We start from the raw sequence: 22077 nt of genomic DNA on the forward strand, positions 1-22077 counted from the left end.
TTACAGATTAAATTTTTTTCAGAATTAAAATATATATTAGCATTAATAGTAGTCTGTATTAATGTGAAATTTATGAGAAAATGAAAAAAATTTTGAAATCGAGATCTTTACCATTTTTCAGTCCAATATGGCTTATTGAATTGTTAAGTTGTGACAAGTATTATACATTTACTTGATATAAAAACTTAGCAATCTGTATTTACAAAATTGAAGGCTACAATTACAAACTAAACCAGATTACATAAAAAAATAACATGAAGTTCTTAGAATTAAACTCTTAACTCCGTTTACATCAACATTATTTTAATTTAATTTAAGCGAAGCTTCGATCTCTCTCTCTCTCTCTCTCTCTCTTTCTCTAAATAAAGTTTTAAGTTTCGTTTAAAGTAACATTAATACAATTGAACTTTAGATATTTAATATCCTAATAATATCAAAAATTTACGTATGTATGTGCGATATTGATGTATAATATAGTATAATACGTATATAATGATGTGTCGATGACACGTGATATGTGTGTAAGCCTTAGTGAGTCGGTAAAACAGATGATTTTAGAATTCCATTAAGGATTGATTCGATTAGATAATAATTAATTTTTATTTTTTAGATATATAAGATCGAATATATAAGATGTAATCATTACTAATAAGTAAGGGGCATTCTATAAAAAGTACCCTAAATAGCATCCAATCGAATACAGTGAAGCGTTCACCCTGGTAGGGCACAAAATCTTCATCATCTTCAACTTGAGGATTATTTCGTGAAGAAATGTTTGTTTGAGCGGGATTTTGTGCCACCGCGCAGATATCTTCCTTTATAAAATCCACCGCAATTAAGAGGCACAATAAATAACCTGTAATTAAGATTTCTTTATTTATAATTTACATCCTGAAGAGAATCTTATCATTAATAATCGATTCTTTCATTTATAAATTATCTGTTCAATTTAAAACCAATCTTTGCTTAACAGAATGATTTATCGTGTTTTTATTAAATATCCTTGAAAATAAAAAACTTTTATATATTATTTGTATATATATATATATATGCAGGATTAGCAAGTAACATATTACTTGTAACATTGTTACCGTTACAAATTACTTTTTTCAATAACGAATGGGTAACGACATTACATTTACTTTTAAGTAACATTCATGGTAACGCAGTTATATTTTGAGGGTGATAATAATTTCACTTATACTTTAAATTAAATTTTTACATAACTATTTATTGTTTGTGCAAATAATATTTTATTAGTTTTATTAATGTACAAAATTTGATTTTATTCTTAATATTACTTCCTTATTAAATTTATTAAATAAATATTATAAAACGCGATTTTTATATAATATAAGAGAGAATCGAGACAAACAAAAAAATTAAATAACTTTTAAATCAATAAAAGAATTATGCTCAAACTTTACATATATATTTAGACATAATAATAGAAAAACCAATTTGTGTTAATTTCTATTATTTAAAAAATGCGTATTAAATATCCTTAAATTTTTGCTAGGTCTAATTGTAAGTTTCTTTGATGTTAAATTACTTTATTATTCAATAACGTTATTTCTCTTCATTAATGATTCTCTTGTCAATGTTTAAAGAAATATTATATTTGTTTCTAAGAATTTTATACGATTATGTGCCTAATAATAAATTTTTAGTTTCAAGCGTATTGTACATATAATTCGTGTTTTGTACATAGAATTCACAATTTCAACATACATTCCTAGATATGAATCGATAATAGCGACCACATTAATGCTTATCCGAACGGAAACCGCATTTTTCGCGGTCAGCAACCTATACAAATCTATACAAACAAAACCTTCAATTTTTTGTAGTCTATAAAAAAAGACAATTTCAAGAATCTTAATGTTGGCCTTCGAACCCATTGTACTTTTACTTTTACATTTAGCTTCCACATTTTTCTGCAAAATTTCGTCTGAGAAAATTTAATTTTTTAATGTAGATTTTTTTAACAAAAGTACATTAAAATAATTTCATAACTTATTTAAAAACTTTATATTTTTCAATCGCGCGCGGAATGCAGAAATTTTAAAATTTTTTAATCCGACAAATTTGAAGAGTGTAATTATTTCAATTACACTCTCCAATTATTACATTTCTATTATTATTTAATAATTTCAGAAAAAAATAGGAAAGAATAGATTTTTTAAATCTACTAATATAATATGAATAAGAAGATATGTTACTTACTCAATTGGAGCCACATGATCGGTAAATCACTAAGCAATTTTGCGTTACGACTTGTAGCCTCTGCGGGTAGAACTTTACGAATTAACGTACGTGATTTTTGTGATTTTACTTTATAATGCGCCCGGTGAGCAGACCGGTTGCGATATGACCAGCGTACGGATCAAAACCGGTCAGCATCTGACGATCCAATGGATTATAGAGCCCATCCGCGAGAAAGAGTAGTGGTAACACGCAGTAACACGCGAGCGTAGAGAGACGCGCGGGGAAATCGCACCAACAGGAGGAGGAAACAGTGAATATGACTCAGGAGCGAACGATTCTCTTATACACGTGTTAAAATGTATTGTTAACATTTATTGATAACACTGGCATATGCACATATACATATGTATATATTATCATAAACTTCTGCGGAATCGTGTAGAAATGAGAAAAGGATCTCGCGATAAAGGAAATTTCAGATTCTACAATTACACATGTAACTGAAAATAAACTGCTAAAATGGAGATTTTTTTAAAACAATAAATAATAATAAAAAATTAAGTAACAGGTTTATAAATATATGAATAATAATAATAATAATAATAATAATAACCTGTTGTAACCATGGAAATGCAATTGCAATCAAGCTGAGATTAAATCGAGTTTATTTTTTAAATTTCACTCAGATAATTTCTGTGTACTAAGAGATATAATATCAATGTAAAGGAATTAAAAATTATTTACAAATATATATTTAAAAAATACAATGACATCGTTTAATATATTCGCAAAAGCGTATATTAACTTATGAGTATTTAAGCTATTAGTTAAACAAGTTGGTTGCGTGTAAAAACAATTAAAGAAAGATAATACAAGCAAATCGAGAATTTTCAGATAAAGTGAAAATATATTTGTTCTCAAATAAATGTAAAAAGAATAATAAATTAATATATAAATGTTTCGACTATCCTAAGTCTTTCTCAGCATACGATTAATTATTAAATAAGTTAATTATTAAAAAAAAAAGAATCAAAACAAATCATAAAAATAAAATATTAAAATATTAATTATAGATATTTAACTGCCTAATTAAATGTCTAATTAATTTTCAGTGCTGCTCCTTAATGTTCTCCTTTGTAACTATGAAACCAAAGAAGGAACGATGACTTTTGTATGACGTTAATATTTCTACTAAGAGAAACTTCGGAATACTTAGAATTTTGTATCCGGCAAGATTGTTCGATAACATGATCAAGCGTGACGATGTTCAAGTGAATATATGGGAAACAACCGCATTTTAAAACAAACAAAAATTCCCGACAATTAAAAATGATATCATGCTTTGTGTGCAGGATGTGGAAATTATAGATATTAAATACTTATTCATAATGACGCCGTCAAATAGATATGTAAATCGATAAGAAATGCTTCATATTGATATCATTTACAATATATTGAAAATGTTTTGTGTACAAATATATCATTATGCAAATATCATCGTCTGACACGTATAATTTCCTCGCAATACAGAAAAAGCCAAATATAAACATAACACTATAAAAAGATAAGAGAATATAAAGTATTTAAAAAATTGTAAAAAGAATTATTAAAAAAGTATACAAAATAATAATAAATAAAGTAAACGTTAAATGTAAAAAAATATGTATTTAAACTGAGTTTTTATTTTATTATATATTTTTTCTATTTGTAATTTATTTTTTTAATTGTGACTTTTTTAAAGAAATATGTTTAACTCTTACTTTGCCCTTTATTTATTGTTATTTATTTTGTAAAAAAAATACATAAATAGTATTACAAAATTTTCGCATAATTTATTTTTATTCAATTCCTAATTTTGTTGCTTAGTATAGTAATCTATCGCTTTGAAGACTGCCAAGCTGATATCATCCACATAATTCGATGTCGCGTACGAACGACTCGTTGCCTGTGCAAACAATCAAATCATTAAGTCTACAGGTAATTAGTTAAGGGAGCTTTCCAGCAAGAGACATAGGCGATACAAAGTGACACAGTGTTCAACACAGTGTGTCACTTTCTAACAATGACACATGATATAAATTTACGTTAAAAAGGGTGCTCTTTAGTAATGTACACAGACGATACTATATAAAACAGTGTACGATTTCGTGCTTTCCACCTATAACACAAGTCGATACTGTGTTCAATGGTTTCGCCATTTTCACTTCACGATACCAAATTTTTACATTTCGTTATTTTTTTAGGAGTAATATTTTGATAAGAGTTTCAAAATTTCATTCAATAATTAATATTTTGATATATGTGTGTGAAATCTTTTCCTTTTTTTTCACTATGGTGATGAAGTAAAAAGACTAAACAACGTTTCAACTACAAGACACTGTATCATACATGTTTCGTTGCTAGAATTAAGGTGTATCAAATAGACTATCAACTATTAGAATAGATACAAAATTTTAGTATGCTGTAAAAATAGCAGCCCTTTTAAACAACAAATAACATTATACATTCCTGTGTCTCACACTGTGTGTCTCCTAACTGGAAAACTTCCATGTTTATTTCCTTAAATAAATATCGAAGCTCACACATGCACATTCATTCATTATTCATAAAAATAATTAACATTATGTCTATTCATGCATTAGAATTACTCGGTATAATTAACGAAATATGAATACAGCATAAGAAATATAAAAATTAATTAATTCTGATCGAAGATTTGCGGGAATTTAAATAAAATACATTGATTGATTACGCTCTTATTGTTATTATTATTATTATTATTACTTTTAGATTTAATTGCACTGTCAGCATTCTAAGCTCATTGCTCTTTCATAGACACTCTAGTATTACTTTTGTTATTAAGTGCTTTTAAGGAAAAGAAAAATAATTAATTCAAATTTAATATACTATAATTAAGATACGCGTCACATATAAAGAAAGACAAAAACTTCTCGGTTCAAGATTAACATTTTTTTTAATTTATAAATTAAGTTCTCTCTTATTAGGATCTATCCGCTACGATAAAGATGGGTAATAATTATTATCAAATTTTGAAAGTGCTTCGAGATTCATATTCAAAAAGAAAAAATAAATAAATATATTTTGCTTTACCTTGTTAGTTTTCCAAAAGTTGTTTTCTCCAAAGACATTGTCGCAGAAAGACCATTGCAAACAAATGTAGTTTATTAAGGTCCCGCCGAGAAAAACTGTCATCAATATTTGCAATATATAGATGCTATAGGTCTTCATCTGCTGAAGGAAAGATTGATTGGCGGAAGTATCCAATACGCTGGTACTGTTGGTAGGCGGCGATATGGTAGTCTCAGGCACATTCATTACCGGGGCGGCAGGTTGCCCGATCTGATTTACGTTGCTCGGATAGACCGGATAGGTAGGATAGGAATAAGGAGATTGAGTATTGTTATAATTTGTGATCGGTACCACCGGTGCCATCGGTGCCGCCGGTACCGTTGTTAGTGTCGTCGGTGCCTGTCTGATCTGCCTGCTATAGGCATATGCCATAGTGTTTCGCACACATGCAAGAGCAAGTAAACAAATGATCACTGCAGGAAATTTCATCTTTTCTCACTTTGTAGGACCAGAAAAACTTGAGAAAAAGCGCTCAAGATCTACTTGAAAAGAAGAAATAAATAAATATTTAACTCAATAACCTATCTGTTATTATTATTTAATGTTAAATTATAATTGCAGTTATATTGCAACGTTATTTCTTTAATTATTTAATTGTTATCTGTTTAATTATTAATATATATATAATTTAGTTTTATGAAATTTCTTACGTACGAGATACTGTTCGTTCAACGATCTCAATCGAAGTAATATCGCTCGGCAAGAATTTGGAACTGCAACATGAGAACTGGCGTTCAGTTCTTATATACTTCTCATTACAAAGCTCCTCCGTACAAATGGGAGGAAGTCCAAAAGCATTCCAAGGCTCGTACTTTGGGGTAGTGGGAATCAATTTGAACGAATTGGCTTAGCAATCCGTCCAGATTGCCCGCCCTCATCAACTTTCTTCAGACCTTTTTAAGGGAGAGATCTGGAATGCCGTGTAAGACAGAATTTCAGGGTCCTTCTCGATCAGATTTGTCCTTGTAGGGGTTTTCTCTCCGTAGGGCTCCTGGAGGGAGCTCTGTGTTCTCCGTTAGCTAAGGTCTTTAGATATATCAAGCCCAAATGGACCGCCATTCTTGCGGTGTTCTCATTTACCTGGCCAAACGTAACTTTACTGATATGTCTTCTGTCCATTTGCTCTAATGGTTCCATCTTCGTATCTAAAAACAAATCTTTGCGCATTCTGTACATGTAGTTTATCATTTATATCTTGTCAGACTATTCTGTATCATCGGTATGCCACAGTGCCATTATGTCATTTTACTATTGATGTTTCCAGATAAATATGACGTTTACATTAGACACATTATTCTATACAACGGCGATATGAATAAGCCAAATGATATTTTTAATAAATTTCATACTATAACATTTTATACTATACATTGCACAATTAAAATAGATGTAGAAAAGTAGAAATATTTATCTTTTATAAAAAATATTGATGTTTTTACATAATTAAGTTTGAAATAATATTTCAAAATAATAGCGAATTCTAGCGGTACATTCTTGCAAAATTAAATTAAAAAAAAAATCGTTTAATAATTGAGAAAAATATTTCGAAATATTAATGTTTAAAACAATATAACATTGTACATGAAAGAATTAAATTGATCCATATTGTATATGCGTATATAAAAATTTATAATTATTTCTATATTATAATATAGAAATATGCAACATGAAATATTATACACGTATTATCAACATTTGGCATTATCAACGTATGGCAACATTTTAAGTAATCAAACGTTTTTAAAAATAATTATAAACAATGTATATTTCAAATTGAATTTTTTAAATCTTTAACAAATATTATTTAGAAATTTTATTCTGACAAAACTGCTGCGTTATGAAAAATCATGCCAACGAAATTTTCATGAATTCGTGATGAATGAATTCACGAAGCGTACTTCTGAAAATCTAAATCTGTTTCAATCCATTCTCATTTACTGGAGCATATTCTATCTTTTTGACAATACCTGTTCAATAAATCCATCATAGGTATGTGTGAATATTAATATTTAATCATCATTCATGGATCATCAATTCCCGTACTATCTCTGAAGTAGTGATATGGATATTGGATAACTGTATGGGATAAGTAACTGTGGAAACATAAAATTTATTCCCGAATACATTTTTTTTATCATAATTGAATATGTTGTGTATACTTTGGAATATGATGCTAATCAATAAAATTTATTTAGCAATAAAACTGGATTAATTATAACTTAACAATATCAAAATGTTTTTTTTTTCGACATTGTTTATGCAATTAATACCATTTGTCTTATCTTATGATATTGCATCGCATTACTGAACAAATATGTATCGACAACTTAATATGTATAAATAAAATAATATTATTTTTAATAAAACAATAAAAAAATTGAATTAATATTTATTCCATTTTTTTGAATTATATGAATACACGCACGTATGCTCGCACGCACGCACAAAATATATAATCGTTTATGCATAATTATGATTTGAAAAATTTTTTTACTATTCTTCTATTCGTTTATACATAAACCTGAATATTATATAATCCATTTGAATATTACATAATTTAATCAGCATATGAATATTACATAATCTAATCTAAAACGCTGATTTCTGCTGAACACAACCATTAATAGATACATAATCATCATGAATCAATACGCAGTAAAAGCTTAAGTGGATATAAGCTGTAAAGATACATATTACTATTAGAAAAGATATGGTAAGAGTATCATTAGAAAATTTTTCAGTAAATGAACAGGCCTCATGTTGTGACAGCCAATGTGAAACGTCAATTTTAATATTGATGCATCAGATTGGCTGTAACAGTTTGTGACAACAAGCTTGCGATTTATGATACAGACTGTGCAACTATTGTAAATGAGAGAAAATCAAAGGAGCTTTCCAACAAGAGACAAAGATGACACAGTGTAACACAATGAATCATTACATCCTTGTTGTTCGCCAATGTTAAATAAAGATTAAATGATCACTGTATCACATAGTATCGCTCGTTAGAAAGCTACCCATGTTTCATGCAAGAGGATTCCAGAATACAGAGATACGTTATCGCTTATAAATTATTGCGTTATATGATTAGGATTTGAAAAAAATCTGGGTTTAAAAACCAACAATTTTTTTAAACCCGGATTTTATTGGTATTTATTTTTCCGGTTTTATGCATTTTTATTTTTTATAGTCCACTAATGATTAGCAAGATTCGCTATTTAATATAATATAATAGATAATTATATTATGAATTAATTTCAATTTAATTAATTTAATTTAATTTATTATTTAATATAATATACACGCACATATATCTGTATAAGAAACATTCCATATAAAATCGATCCGATCAGTCTTCGAACTCATTTTTTTATTCATTTTTTGACAAAAAATAATTCCATCACGTGTGAGGTCTTAAAATGTTCATTATGCGTAGATTTTTTTATAAATTTGCTCAAAAAAATAAAAATAAGATTTTTAATACATTTAATATTTACAACTAATATTTGAAGGATGAAAATTAAAACTAAAAATAAATTAAACAAGTTTTTAAATTTTCTAAAAATTGAAAGAAAATTTTATCATGAGAATTTAAAATGTTATTTATAATTATTAATAGACTTTTTATGAATTTTTCAAGAAAATAGCATTTTTGTGTGTGTGTGTGTGTGTGTGTGAGAAATTATAAATTCTATATACTATAATTTAATAAATAATTGAAAGAAAAGTCACACATAGCTTTTAATAATTTCACGCAAATGTGTCAAGGCAAAAATTTCAGTTTTTGTTTGTTTACTCTATGATTTATAGAACAAAAATAGTGCGTTTGAAATTTTTTAGTTTTGAAAAAATCAAAATTTTTGAAAATTTCTCTATAAAAAAAATTCGATGTACGTCGAAAACTATTATTTTTAACGTTCTACCAGCAATCGCGCTTCGTGGCAGTGATACAATTTTGACTCCAAATACACCGGCATTCCATTTTGACTTTTTTAAGTGGATTTTTTTTAGTGGGTCGAGAATCCACCTTATCAAACCCTATATTTGATTAAAGATAGATCTTTACACAATTTTATTACAAAAATGTTGTATAAAAATACATTTGAATATTTAACGAATATTTACATTCTATACATGTGAAAATAAATTTCTCACTACATTTCATAACTTATTATACACCGACACATCACAGCTGGATTATTATTAACTTATAATCAGTCTTCCTGCACTTGTAAACGCAATTTTTCGATTTCATCCTCGCTGCTCACAGAGCAATTTAAAATATTCATCTTTTTCTTTTTAGTACATTTTGTATTCTTGTCAAAACAGAACCGTTTTCGTCTGTTTTGTTCCAATTTCCTTTCCATTCTATCTAATAACAAATCATTATGAAGTATGCTTGGTTCCACGTCTTCCGCAACGCAAAACGAATCCTAAAATCATAAGTAAATAGATATTTAAATAATATTTCATTAAATTTTCGTATATATAAATTGGACTTGTACGATTATTCTTACAAGTCGAAGGTAAAATTTGTAATACGTTAATATACGCACATAAAGATATGAGGTATTTTGAATTGGCGACGAAAGCTGCGAATACATCTCTGTATTTAAAGCAGGTGACCGTGGTTCCCTAAAATGAAAAGCGCCTGGTTTCTTTATCGGGCTCTTAACAGTTTGCAGATAATGCGCATGCATATCGACTTGTTCTTGTGAGAATTGTGTATAGCTCACGAAATCTCCAAGATCCTCGTTATCTGTAACGATCTCGTCTGAACTGACATCAGAATCTACTTCAGCTTCGTCATCTATAAACTCGTTTTTGACATTGTTTTTACGTTTGAGCCTATGCTTGCTTTTCTTTATGATTTTTTCATTCAAAGGAAAGATTTGCTTTGGCGTATCAGAGATAGATTTTAAAATATTTTTTTCTGCTGTATTGTTCACATATTTATCAGGCGCTTTGAAGAAACTCAAATTTATCGTATTCGAGTCCTGCTGGGCTTTATTTCGTTTCAAAGATAATTTCGAATGTCTATCATTTTTCGGTGTTGATATGCCACATGGTTTAAGATTTTTCGAGATATTATCAAAATAACTGTTTCCCACTTTCAAGGTTTCCGATGTATCATCAAGACAGCCATTTCTAATTACTGAGTTTCTCGATGTACTAGGCATGTATCTAATATCGTCTTTCAAATTTTTCGATGAGTTGCGAAAGTAACAACTTTCAAGCTCATTAAATTGCTGAACATTATCTTCCGTAATCATGAAGTCTTCGTCAGAATCATCTAAGAAATCAAAATCTTGTTTAATAGTAGGTGATTTAGCAGCGGAATTGCAATAAGTATTTGATAATGTGACATTATCTGTAGTCGAATTTAGATTGTCTTTCCCAGCTTTGATGTCATTTTTAATATTGACTGAAATCCAGCCAGTACTATCGTCATTAATCGATTCTTCTTTATTTATAGAAGGTTTTGATGTTGTCAAATTTCTTTTCACTCGTGCTATTTCGCCAACAGCTTGAGTTATAGATAAGAAACTCTCTTCTGTTTTGGAATTACATATCGATTTATTTTTATTAGAGTCACATTTAATAAATTCGCTTATATCAACATCACTATTAAAATCGACATCTTGTATTTCATCAATAACATGTGCGAGTTTATTCGACTTAGCAAGTTTCATAGACGCTGATAGATTAGTTCTAACAAAATTATCTTCGTTATGAAAAATATTAATGTTAGGCTCATATGACACATTAATTTCTCTTGTATTTTTAGTGAAAATGTTTGAAAGATTTGATTCCGCATTTCGCAACGCTGTATTACCCTTATTTTCTAAATCGTCTTCTATTGAACTAAATGATTTATTTAATATGTTCTCAAATACATTCTCTTCTTTTAAATCGTTTTCGACAGAACTAAATGATTCATTCAATATGTTCTCAAATATAGTAGGTTCTAGGTCTTCTGGTGTATTAGTTGACAATTCAGTTCTTACGTCAGTTATAATGTCATTGTCCTCTTTCGGATAGTCTGAAAGTTTCGGTCCTCTATCAGATATAGGTACTTTATTTGAATTTATCTCTACATCTGTAATTCTTTGATTTATATGTGAAACTTCTATTTCATTCGAATCGGAACTTTCATCAAGTATATCTTCAAATCTTATTTCATCGTTGTGAATATTCCTCTCATTTCGGACAGTGCACCAAAAGTTACCATCATCGATGTTAGTATAATCATTGTCATGAATAGCCTCATTTTCGTTTTTATCCTGTATCGATAAATTATTTTCGTAATTTTTACATTGCGTTAAATTATCTTCCGTTAAAAAAGATAAATTAATAACTTCTACATCAGGTACTACGAAACTGAATAAATCTTCAATTGGTTTTGGTGCGGGAATATAAGTCGTATCCATTTTAGAAACAGCTTCAGAGGACATTTCTTCCTCTGATTTCTTTACTGCATATAGCGTCAGGAAATCGATTCCCGCGTTGTCGTCAGTTAACAGTTTGACATTATTAGGATTTATTGTATTATTATTTTGTATTGTTAACTGAGTAAGATTATTGCATGTCTTATCCCGATTCTGTTCATTACATTTATCAGTAAGAAATCTCATCATCAACGACTGACTTGGATTTCCTTTTTTATCTGTCCAACAAATATAATTTTTTAAGAAATATTAAAAAATAAGTCTGCTGTTCTGATAAATATAAAGCAATTAATAACAAAAAGAAGAATTAAAAAAATTAATTACCCATAAAACTCACTTTCTTTCTGTTTCATGTTAAATGCTTCCTTCTTTTTATTGATATTTTTCTTCCCTCTTTTATCTTTTTCATTTGGTGTTTTTGGTAATGCTATAATATGCATCTTATGGCATTCCGGAGTAAACTGATTTGGTATCATTCTAGGATTATTATCGTACAAGGAGGAAAATATGTTGCTTGTGTTTAATATTTTATTATTTAAAGAGTCCCTTCTAGAAAGCGTAGACTTTAAATTCTGTAAAGTTAAATTAGATTTCAATTAAAGTGCATATACCCACACAAATTACTATATATGTAGTATAAAATTTACATAAAAATTATTTAAGCATCTAAGATCCAGTTTCAACTATTACAGGTTTTACACACACGCACGCGCGTACGCATACATATATACAAAATATTACAAAATTTTTAATTACCTCGTGTTCCTTCCCATCTGTAACAAGAACAATTATATGACCATCTCGTTTACGTCCGGTTCTGCCCATTCTTTGAACCAATCTTATCGGAGAATGCTGTGATACATCAAAACATATTATAAGATCTACTTCCCCTACATCCAATCCTTCTTCACCTACATCGTATATTTAAAAAATTAATATATCTTAAAAAGGACAGATAAAAGATGCAATTACAGTATATAAAATGATTAATATTGCTATTTTTTTACGCACCTATACTTGTAGAAATCAGCACATTCACACGATTGCTTCGAAAATCTTCCAACGCTTTTATTTGTTGCTTTTGCTTCTGACTAACTTGGCCAACAAACATCTGTGGTCTAATTATCGGTTTTGATTGCAAAAGCAAAATATAGACCTCATTGACTATGTCTCTGTACTGAAGATTTATGGAGCAACATATTAAAATTATAATACATATTTTCTGAATATAAATTAATTACACTTTTCTATATTATAATTTACAAAAATTTTTAATAAATAGCATATGTTATATATAGTCTGTAAAAGTCTAATATACAAACCTCGACGAAAACTATAGCTCTTGTGTCCTTTCGATCACCATTGATACTATTAAAATGATGTTCAAGCAACTCTTTCAGTTTGTGAAATTTATTATGTCCAAATACAATATTTGCTGGTATCTGAAATAACTATTTCTATACTGTATGTCTATATTATAAATTTTTTAGATTTTCCATTATCAAGAGATGGTTCTACAAACCTCAGATACGTCTCCATTAGGATATAATTCCGGAAATGGTCCAAGATAAGCTTCTATGTCATGGAGTAAATCTCGTAATTGATTTTCATTGTGTATCCAAAACTTATCAGAATGAGCTAAAAGTAAAATTTCCTTCAGTCTTGCTTAATAAATATAATTAACAAAATGTATGTGCACGCGCGCGTGTGTATAGCGTCTTTCATAAAATTAACTGTAATATGAATTTTATAAATAATGTACTTTCATAAAATTTGCGAAAAGCACGCAATCCATGCCTAATCATAAGTTCATAAGCATGATACATAGTTAACAAAATATTCAATGTCTTCATGATTTGCCCATAATTTCCAGATTTATTTGTCTTTGTTTTAAATTCCCTCAACAAATGGAATACCTAAGAAACGCAGTGAACATTTAAAATTATGTACCAGTAAATCATAAACATTTATAAATATAATTTAATTACCCTTCCTTTAGATATGTTTGCTGTATGACCTCGTAATACATTACATTGCATAAGAAATTTTACATGGTGATCCATAATAATAATATACCTCTCTTTGAATGCAGCTAATTCATTGCTAAGAGGTACTAAAATAATATCTACTTTTCTTTTATTAATATACGGTACTATATCGATTGAATTCTCATCTCTTAATTCCAAATGGGAGATATTTAAATTCTGTATTACCTACGCACAATAAAACATTCATCAGAGAATATTAAAATTACTTATTACTCTTTAAAATCCTAATTCAAATTTCTAGTAACATTAAATATTTACAAGTACAGAATTGAATTTACTTACTTCATGAACATTATCTAGTTTATTTCCAGGCGTGGCAGAAAGTGCCAATATTCTAAAGTATTGATTCTGCGTGGATAATATTCTGATACACTAAAAGTTATAGATTTTCTTAAAATCGATATTCACAGTCTGTTTTTATTTCAAGATCATTTTAAGTGATATCTTAGGCCAAAATCAGATTATGCATTAAAGATCGAAATTGAAGATTAAAAAATTAAAATTTCTGACCAAATCAAAACAATAGCAACTAAAATTCCTTATATTCCTTCATATTCCACATTTCTTATATTCCTTTACTTTACCTCACAATACGAATGCTTGCCCAGAGCTTTATGAGCTTCGTCCACGACAACACACTTAATTAGATGACTTGGTATGATCGATTTCTCAAGATCATTATGAAACACTTGAGGAGTAGCAAATATTATTCTCTTCTTGAGCCAAGCTATTTCACGATTCTTCTGATTTATCGCACCTATATGTTAAACAATATACTTTTATTAGATTACGTGATAATATGTAGTACAAAATATATGTTTATGAATGATTAAAAATACTTTCCAGCAAAAGATTCAAATAACCTAGGCTGTGTTCCAAAATTCATTGTTAATACTGAAAATCTGTAGTTTACATTATGTGTATTATAATTTTTCAATCCTAACAGTTAATTTTGAAACATAACCATATAGTAACACAGTGAATCATTATATCTTTATTGTTTGCCAATATTAAACAAAAATGAAATAGAATATAAAATAGAATATTTATTTACTTCACCATGTATATTATCAAAAAAGAGACTTGGTGACTCTCTAAAAAGGGACTTGTTGTCCTTCTATACCTCTATACATTCCATGCTCTTTTTTATTTACTTAATTAATTGCCTTAGCATTAAAAGCACGTTCAGGAAGATATTATAAGCTGTATTTATGTCATTCTATCCTTGTTTCACTTCTGATAAGCAATGAAGATAGAATGATATAAATGACACTAATAACATCTCCTGAAATGTATCCTAAAGTTGCTCTATCCAGTTTTTCCTTCTTTTATCTTTTCTCTTTTTCTCTCTCTCCCTCATCTTATTCATTGATTTCTCTATTTGTCTCTTCTCAAATAAAGATGAAATAATCAATGTATTATATATTGTGTCTCTCACTGGAAAGCGTATCATAGATGACATAAATGAATGTTAAAACCTGTCAGTTCTATCATATCGACATTTGGAATCCCCATTACTTCATAGCATGCCTTAATCTGCTGGGCAACCAGAGGTTTCGTCGGTGCCAGAAATACAATCTTTCCAGATGGATACCACCTCCAAAAATTATACATCACAACAGCAGCGATAAATGTTTTTCCCAAACCTAACACAAATTGAAAACAAAAATACTTTTTTATTAAGAAAAAGACAAGAAATAAAAAAAATAGTAAAAAAATAGTAAAGACAAGAAACAAGAAATAAAAACACATTGTAGAATAGGCTTAATGCTGACAAGAAAATAAGAAATATCTCTTTACCGGTGGGTAAACAGACCATAGTATTTCGATATAAAGCAGATTGAACTATGTCATACTGGTACTGGCGAATTGGATAATTTTCTGGATATATCCAAGTATTTCCAGCTGACAGATCGAATCCTTTGGTCTCTGGATGATGTGAAACTTGGATACTTTGCGATTCCATTTTTGAAGAGTCTCGTTCGATCTACGTACTCCAGAGACAGAATCGACAGATCGGAAATCACTTTTCAACATAATCGATATTAATTTTTTAAAGAAATGAACATGAATGTTTATCTTAGATAAACACAGCACAACATGATGTTTCTAACATAAACAGTTTCCAACAGCTTCCAAGGACCAAGGATTTGTGATTCACGTCACGTGGGTATCTTTTTTGACATAGGCCGCGTTTCCACTGAGATCTGAGCGATCTGAGCGACAGTGCTACAAGTTACTACAATCTAGTTATTTCCTTATTGCTGTCAGTGCCAGTATCGCAGCCAATACATAATGGCAAGATTCTAATCAGCTAGCAATTCAACAAGAAAACAAGCATTGTGTACACGAGATGTGTATTTAATTAATCATTTTAATGCATATTGTACCAATTTAATACAACGTTCTTTGAATTACGTCGCTAAAATTAAAATAATTTAACAGAAAGTTACTAGTTAGTATCAAGTGCACAATGTAAACTAGACCATAGTGAATAAAAGAATCAACCGATCAAAATTCTTTCTTTTCATGAAATGGGAGGAAAGGAAGGTTTCTAATTAGTTGATTTTTTTATGCACTATGCGTTATGCGTAAGTTTGTACTGCGGCCATAAAGAATAAAGATTTCAACCTATCAGAAATTGGATACATTGGAATACACGATTTCTAATAGGTTGAAATCGTTTATTTTTTATTTCTAATTACTTATTCCTTCTATTGTGCGGTCTTTCTTAGAAAAAATTATCTCCTATCAACCGTGGCAAAAGGTTACAAAGCACGAAGAAGGTGACCACATGGCATAATTAAGCTAAAAACACAATGGGCGAATTCAAGACGGCAAAACAGCTAGACATGCTTACTGAGTAATTAAATATGATTGGTTGGATAAGTAACAACCAATTATGCTCATTTACTCGGCAAACAGGCTAGCCTCTTTGTCAACTTAAACACGCCCATTGAAAAGAATAGACAATAAAAACAGGGAATATGAAATTTTAAACCTATCAGAAAGCGTCCATTCTAGTATGCGTGGTATCTGATATATTGAAATTTGTTATTTTTTGTTCCTGTGCTTTTCCTTGTGTTCCTGGTTTTACATCGCAGTATTGCTGTAGTGTAAATATATAAGGTAAAGTATTCATGTGAATGCGCAGTAAGAGAATAAATTTGGACGATTCTGATTGGCTGTTCCAGTACACTAGCGCTATGATACGCAAAAAGTGCATTTGGGCATAAATTTGATTGGTCGGTTCTAGTATACTATCGCCATTATGCGCAATGCTAATCATTTTATATATATGCACCTATTTATATATATGCACCATAGTATCACATCCTGTAATAGATTTCCTAACCTCAATAGTCATCAATTTTAACGCTTAATGTCTCGGTTCATGAAGCAGAGCGATGCTTATTTCTGTTAGATTCTTTCGTTTCATGCAAAAACGCATTGAATAAATTTAATTTTATTGATTTTTAAGGTGCGTAACTAAACTGTATAATTACCTACATTAATATAATTATGTAACATATTAATCTAGTTGTCATACAATATTTATAGAATCAGACTCTCAATTTTTAACATAAAAATAAACAATAAATTCAAGGCTAATGAGAGTCAGCACAGAAGCAGGTATGCACAATTATTAAATTGTAAAAAATTATTTTATATTACTCCATTACATAATATCTTCTTTATTTTGGATATTTGAATTTTCGGCTCTCTTTGGAATCCTCTTCAGCAATATTACATGTAATCCTAATCGATATTCACTGAGTTATCCATCCAGAACGAGTCACTACACTATAATAGATTCTAATTTGCAATATATAATTTGGAATTCATAACTCAATTTAATGCGAAAGAAAATCAGCTCACCTTAAACAGAAAACGCATTATATCATGAAACTATTATAAATTCTCAAATTGTTGATTTACAAAATATTAATGTGTGTTACACAGATACGTTAAGAGAAACTAAATAATTCAGACTGTATTGTCCAGGATGTCAATTATTGTTTATTTTTATGATTTTGTCATAACAATACATCTGTTACAAGCCCTTACCATATTTAAAAATTCACTCAAAATCCATATATAAGATATTTTTTATATCAAACTTGTGTTCTTATACTTTTGTGACCCAATTTTTCCAGTCTTGATAGCAAAGTCTCCTGTGGAGACAGATTTTGAACAGAGCCTACTACCAATTTTTTATTGAAAGGCATCAAATTGTACATGAAAAAGAGTTTGTATTATTTGACATTATCAGCACATTGTGGTAGCTGTCAGAAATATAACAAAATTTGCTAGACATGCTATATCAACAGATTGGTAACAGAAATCAAACAGTCCTGCATAACTTGATGGCAGATTGAGAGCAGAACCTGATTCAAGCAGACTGCTCGGTTTCTGCCACCAATCTGCTGGCACAGTCTGTCAACAGGCTTTGTCAACAAATCCATAGCCAAATGTGGACACAAATGATTATGGTTTTGTACTCAAAATCTGATTGAGTTCACTGTAAATTTGTTTCCAAATTGCTAACATTTTACTATTAGGGAGATTAATGGACTTTATATAATACCACCCTGGTGTACCCTACTACTAAATAATTTTGCTTGACATTTTTATGGTATTTTCAAGTTATTTTTTATAAACAATTTTTTTTCTAAATATTTGAATCACGTATTCATCTCTGAAAATTATTTGTAAAAACATTTTACCAGAGAAATAATAGTGAAAATAAATATGAAAAGTCATTTCTTAAACTCATAATATATGTATATAGTTAGGAAAATTTTATACGCTATATTTATTAGTAAGAACTGATAATAAGTATTTGTAGCCATAAATATATATGTTTTTCCGCGAGTGTATTGTGTAAGATTATGAGCTTTGCACCTTCTTTACTTTTTTATATTCTATCTAACCCTAACGGCTATTATTTTTCCAAAAAAGTTACATTTGAAATTATTAATATTCTAGAATAATATACATTTATTAATGGCACAAAAAAATGTCATAAAATACTTTATCGTATAAGATTATTGTACTAAATTGATTCTTAATCTAAATGAAGCTGTTTCTTATGTACAAAAAAATGTCAGCTTTCTAAAAAAAAATATTTATTTTACTGCCAATGTCTAGGCTTATAAAGAAAAACACATTTTTTCGAAAATTCATTATTTTCACTGCTTTTATGAAATTTAAATCAATCGAGACTATTTTTATTGAGTAGATAATTTTTTACATGAAAAGTTAAATGCTTTCATATTTTTTTTTGTATTTACTATGAGGTAAAAAATCCGATAAAATTGATGTTTTCAAAATATCAAGGAATGAAAATTAATATTACAGCTAGACGCGCGGGTTCGCTTTAAAGAAAAAAAAAGAAAAAATACGGATCGTTATATTTTCCTGAAGAACACTAAGCTTTCGCGAGGTATAAACAATATCAGAAATAATAGGGCGATATGTTATGTCGAGTTCCGAAAGAATCATGTATATATATATTGTCCGTATTCATAGTTAGACCTTGTACTTAAAGCTTCCTTAAATTTATCTTTAGATGTTCAGTAGTCAATGAAATAATTCGTAGAGTATCTGAAGATAAATTTAAGGAAGCCTTAAATATAAGGCCTGACTATGGGCATATATGTGTGAGTGTAATATATGCGTACGTGCGCATGTGTGTAATATACAGGGTGTCCCAGAAATACGTGGCCAAACTTTAGTATCGTATTTTACAATCCATAAGGATGGAAAAATGTCATAAACGTAGGTCCGGAAACTCTTCCTTTTTGAGATATAAACACTTTGTTTATCTCAAAAGTTTACATGAACAGATATTCACACGAAGTAAATGTGCTAGAGTAAGTGATACTGTCATCGAAGGCAGCTTATCGTAATAAATTAGTTTATATCTAAACGTTGCATAATTAAGAGATAGTGTTACCATGATGATTTATTCAAATATTGAGATAGCAAATATATTCATTTCATGTATGGTTAACTTTAGAGAAATTCAGCATCTATATCGAAACACAACGTATAGTTATTTTCAGTAATTTCTTCAAGTAAATTACAAACCTTTTACATATTTTCTCGTAAACAAAAAGTGTTTATATTTTAAAAAGGAAAAAAGTTTCCGAACCTATATTTATATGACCTTTTTCATCCTTAGAGACAGTATGATAAGTTTGACCACCTATTTCTGGAATATCCTGTATATATTATGCATTAATAATATAATAATATATCTGAATAAAAGAATAAAAATCGATAGCAATAACAAAAATATGCTGGAAGCTGGAACTAATCCCTTTGTAATTATACTTGCAAAAATAATTTTTAAATACAATAGGAGATTAATTTGTACGTCAAAGAACTATGGATGCTTGTTTAAACCATTTATTACACGCTTAGTGATTAAACAATATTTCAGACGACGTAATTACATAGATATTACTGCTTAAAGTTATTTGAAATTGTACGTCAAACGATCGATTCCTTTTCAAAGTCAGTCATTGTAAAACGTATTCTTTAGTATTAGGAAAAAGCCTATTGAACGGATTTTTGTACATCAGCGAGATCTCTTCATTCAACGACAATGAATGATGCGTTTGTTGAGTGCCATTCACAGTGCGAGGGATTATTTCCATCGAAAATGCACATGATACATAGCCACTAGGGACGCCTATTGCTGGATAATGAATTAATGGAGGACAGAGGTAAATGAAACAAGTATTTAAACCCGCAGCACTGTCGGACACGCCGCGCCGCCTATTTCCATTTTTAGCTCGTAGGTAGAAAAATTTCATTGACCATAAATTTCTCTTTCGTAGTTATTTGCGGTGTATTTAGTAATTAATTATTCGTCTAATTGAACCAATCATTCAAAAAAGGCATTAAAAGTTATATAAAATAATTATATTTTATAATAAGTTATAAAATAGTTATATTTCATGAAATTAAAACCGTCGGTCTATTTTTATCTAGTAACACGATAGAGCCGCTAGATGGAAATGATATAACGCGGATTTCGTTTCTCAGCAAAACGTCAAAAAAGAATCAATCGTCACAAGCGGACAGCAGCATGATCGCTTTTATTTTACGAAACAAGTCTAGTAGATCAAAGCGATCTAGTGCGAATTTTGTGTTCCTCGGCAAAACGCAGAAAAAAGTAGCAATCATCAAAAACGGACAACAGAGCATGATCGTATCAACTCGCTGCTTCGACAGCGAATAAATCTAACGCGACATATTTTTCACAATATTTCACCGCTGAAATTGCAAAAAAAGCGGAAGGAACAAACGCCAGGCCAGAGGAAGGAAAAACAATGGAAGCGCGTTTCATGGAAATCACAGAAACTAAAGCATCGTGCGTAGAACTGATATGCAACTGGACAAGTCTCACTAGGAAGTCGCATTTTTCCCTCTTTTTTTTTATGGACGTATTTATTAATATTAAATCTGTCTATATCACCTGTTTCTATTTTCAACGCGTTGCCCCAAGGTTAAATGCGAACAGCGCGCTGCATACACGATGATGCCCTGAAATCTGCTGGGAAATGTTCCTTGCAACTTGTAGCCGGAAATACGATCTCTCGCGAATGTTAGGTATAACTAATTTCGACGTTATAAACAAGGTCAGTAGTGCAGCGACGGAGGATAATATCGTTAGGCTGTGCTGCATCACACCAGGATTATCGCGATTAATTATGTGGCGCCGGTTATGTAGACCGAATATACAAGATTATTCTCTGCGAGAGTCGCTTACATTCGGCTATGGTTTGAATTTGCTGAAGTCGAGTCCGACCAAGGGGGAATTGCAGCGTTATTGAAGATCATACGCTTAATTGTATACGCACTATGAATACTTTGGATAGATCGATTAGTGATTATACTTCTAGTGATTAAAATAGAAACTTGTGTAATAAATTTTTTAACAATATCGGAAAACCATTTTTTATATCATATAATTTACATATACACTCGTTAATTTTATAAATTTCTGCAGCTTTACGAGATTCTATATTAGATCTGTCTTTTCTCCTTTTTCCTTGGTATTATTTTATAGCTTAAAGATATTTAAATTGCAATTTGCAATAAAAAAAAATGGTGCTCGGAAAACGATATCTGCTTAAAATGCATAAAAGTTATACTGATAATAATATCCAAATGAAACATATACGGAGTCCGAAACTTATTACTATCCG

The 22077-nt window shown here is 29.6% G+C and overlaps 3 protein-coding genes and 1 long non-coding RNA gene across 6 annotated transcripts in view; 1 reads left to right on the forward strand and 3 right to left on the reverse strand.

Annotated features, from left to right (window-relative positions):
- LOC108753632 overlaps positions 1-2440 on the reverse strand; it is a 15398-nt gene extending 12958 nt beyond the window's left edge. For both annotated transcript variants that reach the window (XM_018495402.1, XM_018495401.1), the window contains exons 1-2: positions 2227-2440; positions 678-856 (exon numbers count right to left, since the gene is read on the reverse strand). In XM_018495402.1, coding sequence (XP_018350904.1) covers positions 678-856; positions 2227-2242 — 195 coding nt within the window. In that variant the 5' untranslated portion in view covers positions 2243-2440. The remainder of the gene's footprint in view (positions 1-677; positions 857-2226) is intronic.
- A 1617-nt stretch (positions 2441-4057) lies between these two features.
- Positions 4058-5787, reverse strand: LOC108753398. The gene is made up of 2 exons (XM_018494941.1): positions 5320-5787; positions 4058-4153 (listed from the first exon to the last, which is right to left on the reverse strand). The coding sequence occupies exons 1-2, from the start codon at positions 5785-5787 to the stop codon at positions 4058-4060; spliced, it is 564 nt and encodes a 187-aa protein (XP_018350443.1).
- A 3708-nt stretch (positions 5788-9495) lies between these two features.
- Positions 9496-15911, reverse strand: LOC108753647 (Fanconi anemia group M protein). Its single transcript, XM_018495438.1, has 13 exons — positions 15656-15911; positions 15334-15501; positions 14440-14612; positions 14138-14227; positions 13796-14020; positions 13570-13723; positions 13330-13445; positions 13130-13249; positions 12819-12984; positions 12564-12718; positions 12145-12379; positions 9915-12025; positions 9496-9791 (listed from the first exon to the last, which is right to left on the reverse strand). The coding sequence occupies exons 1-13, from the start codon at positions 15819-15821 to the stop codon at positions 9573-9575; spliced, it is 4098 nt and encodes a 1365-aa protein (XP_018350940.1). The 5' UTR covers positions 15822-15911; the 3' UTR covers positions 9496-9572.
- Positions 15912-17458: 1547 nt separating this feature from the next.
- LOC108753631 lies at positions 17459-21839 on the forward strand. 2 transcript variants are annotated; one of them, XR_001939645.1, is made up of 3 exons: positions 17459-17488; positions 20406-20589; positions 20858-21839. It is a non-coding gene; the product is annotated as an uncharacterized LOC108753631 (long non-coding RNA). The 2 variants fall into 2 exon arrangements; XR_001939644.1 differs by having other exon boundaries at positions 20912-21839.
- Positions 21840-22077: the final 238 nt, after the last annotated feature.

Source organism: Trachymyrmex septentrionalis, unplaced genomic scaffold (assembly GCF_001594115.1).
Source record: "Trachymyrmex septentrionalis isolate Tsep2-gDNA-1 unplaced genomic scaffold, Tsep1.0 scaffold7, whole genome shotgun sequence".
In the NCBI taxonomy this organism is placed as follows: Eukaryota; Metazoa; Arthropoda; class Insecta; order Hymenoptera; family Formicidae; genus Trachymyrmex; species Trachymyrmex septentrionalis.

What these genes read in the sequence shown, in the direction of transcription:
- LOC108753398 (XM_018494941.1), bottom strand. Translation starts at nt 5,787, where the DNA reads ATGAAATTTCCTGCAGTGATCATTTGTTTACTTGCTCTTGCATGTGTG. An exon ending in ACTTTTGGAAAACTAACAAG is followed by an intron (nt 4,154 to 5,319) that starts GTAAAGCAAAAT and finishes TTGTTTGCACAG; the next exon opens with GCAACGAGTCGTTCGTACGC.
- LOC108753647 (XM_018495438.1), bottom strand. Translation starts at nt 15,821, where the DNA reads ATGGAATCGCAAAGTATCCAAGTTTCACATCATCCAGAGACCAAAGGA. An exon ending in CGATATGATAGAACTGACAG is followed by an intron (nt 14,613 to 15,333) that starts GTTTTAACATTC and finishes TTTAACATATAG; the next exon opens with GTGCGATAAATCAGAAGAAT. An exon ending in AACTAGATAATGTTCATGAA is followed by an intron (nt 14,021 to 14,137) that starts GTAAGTAAATTC and finishes TATTGTGCGTAG; the next exon opens with GTAATACAGAATTTAAATAT.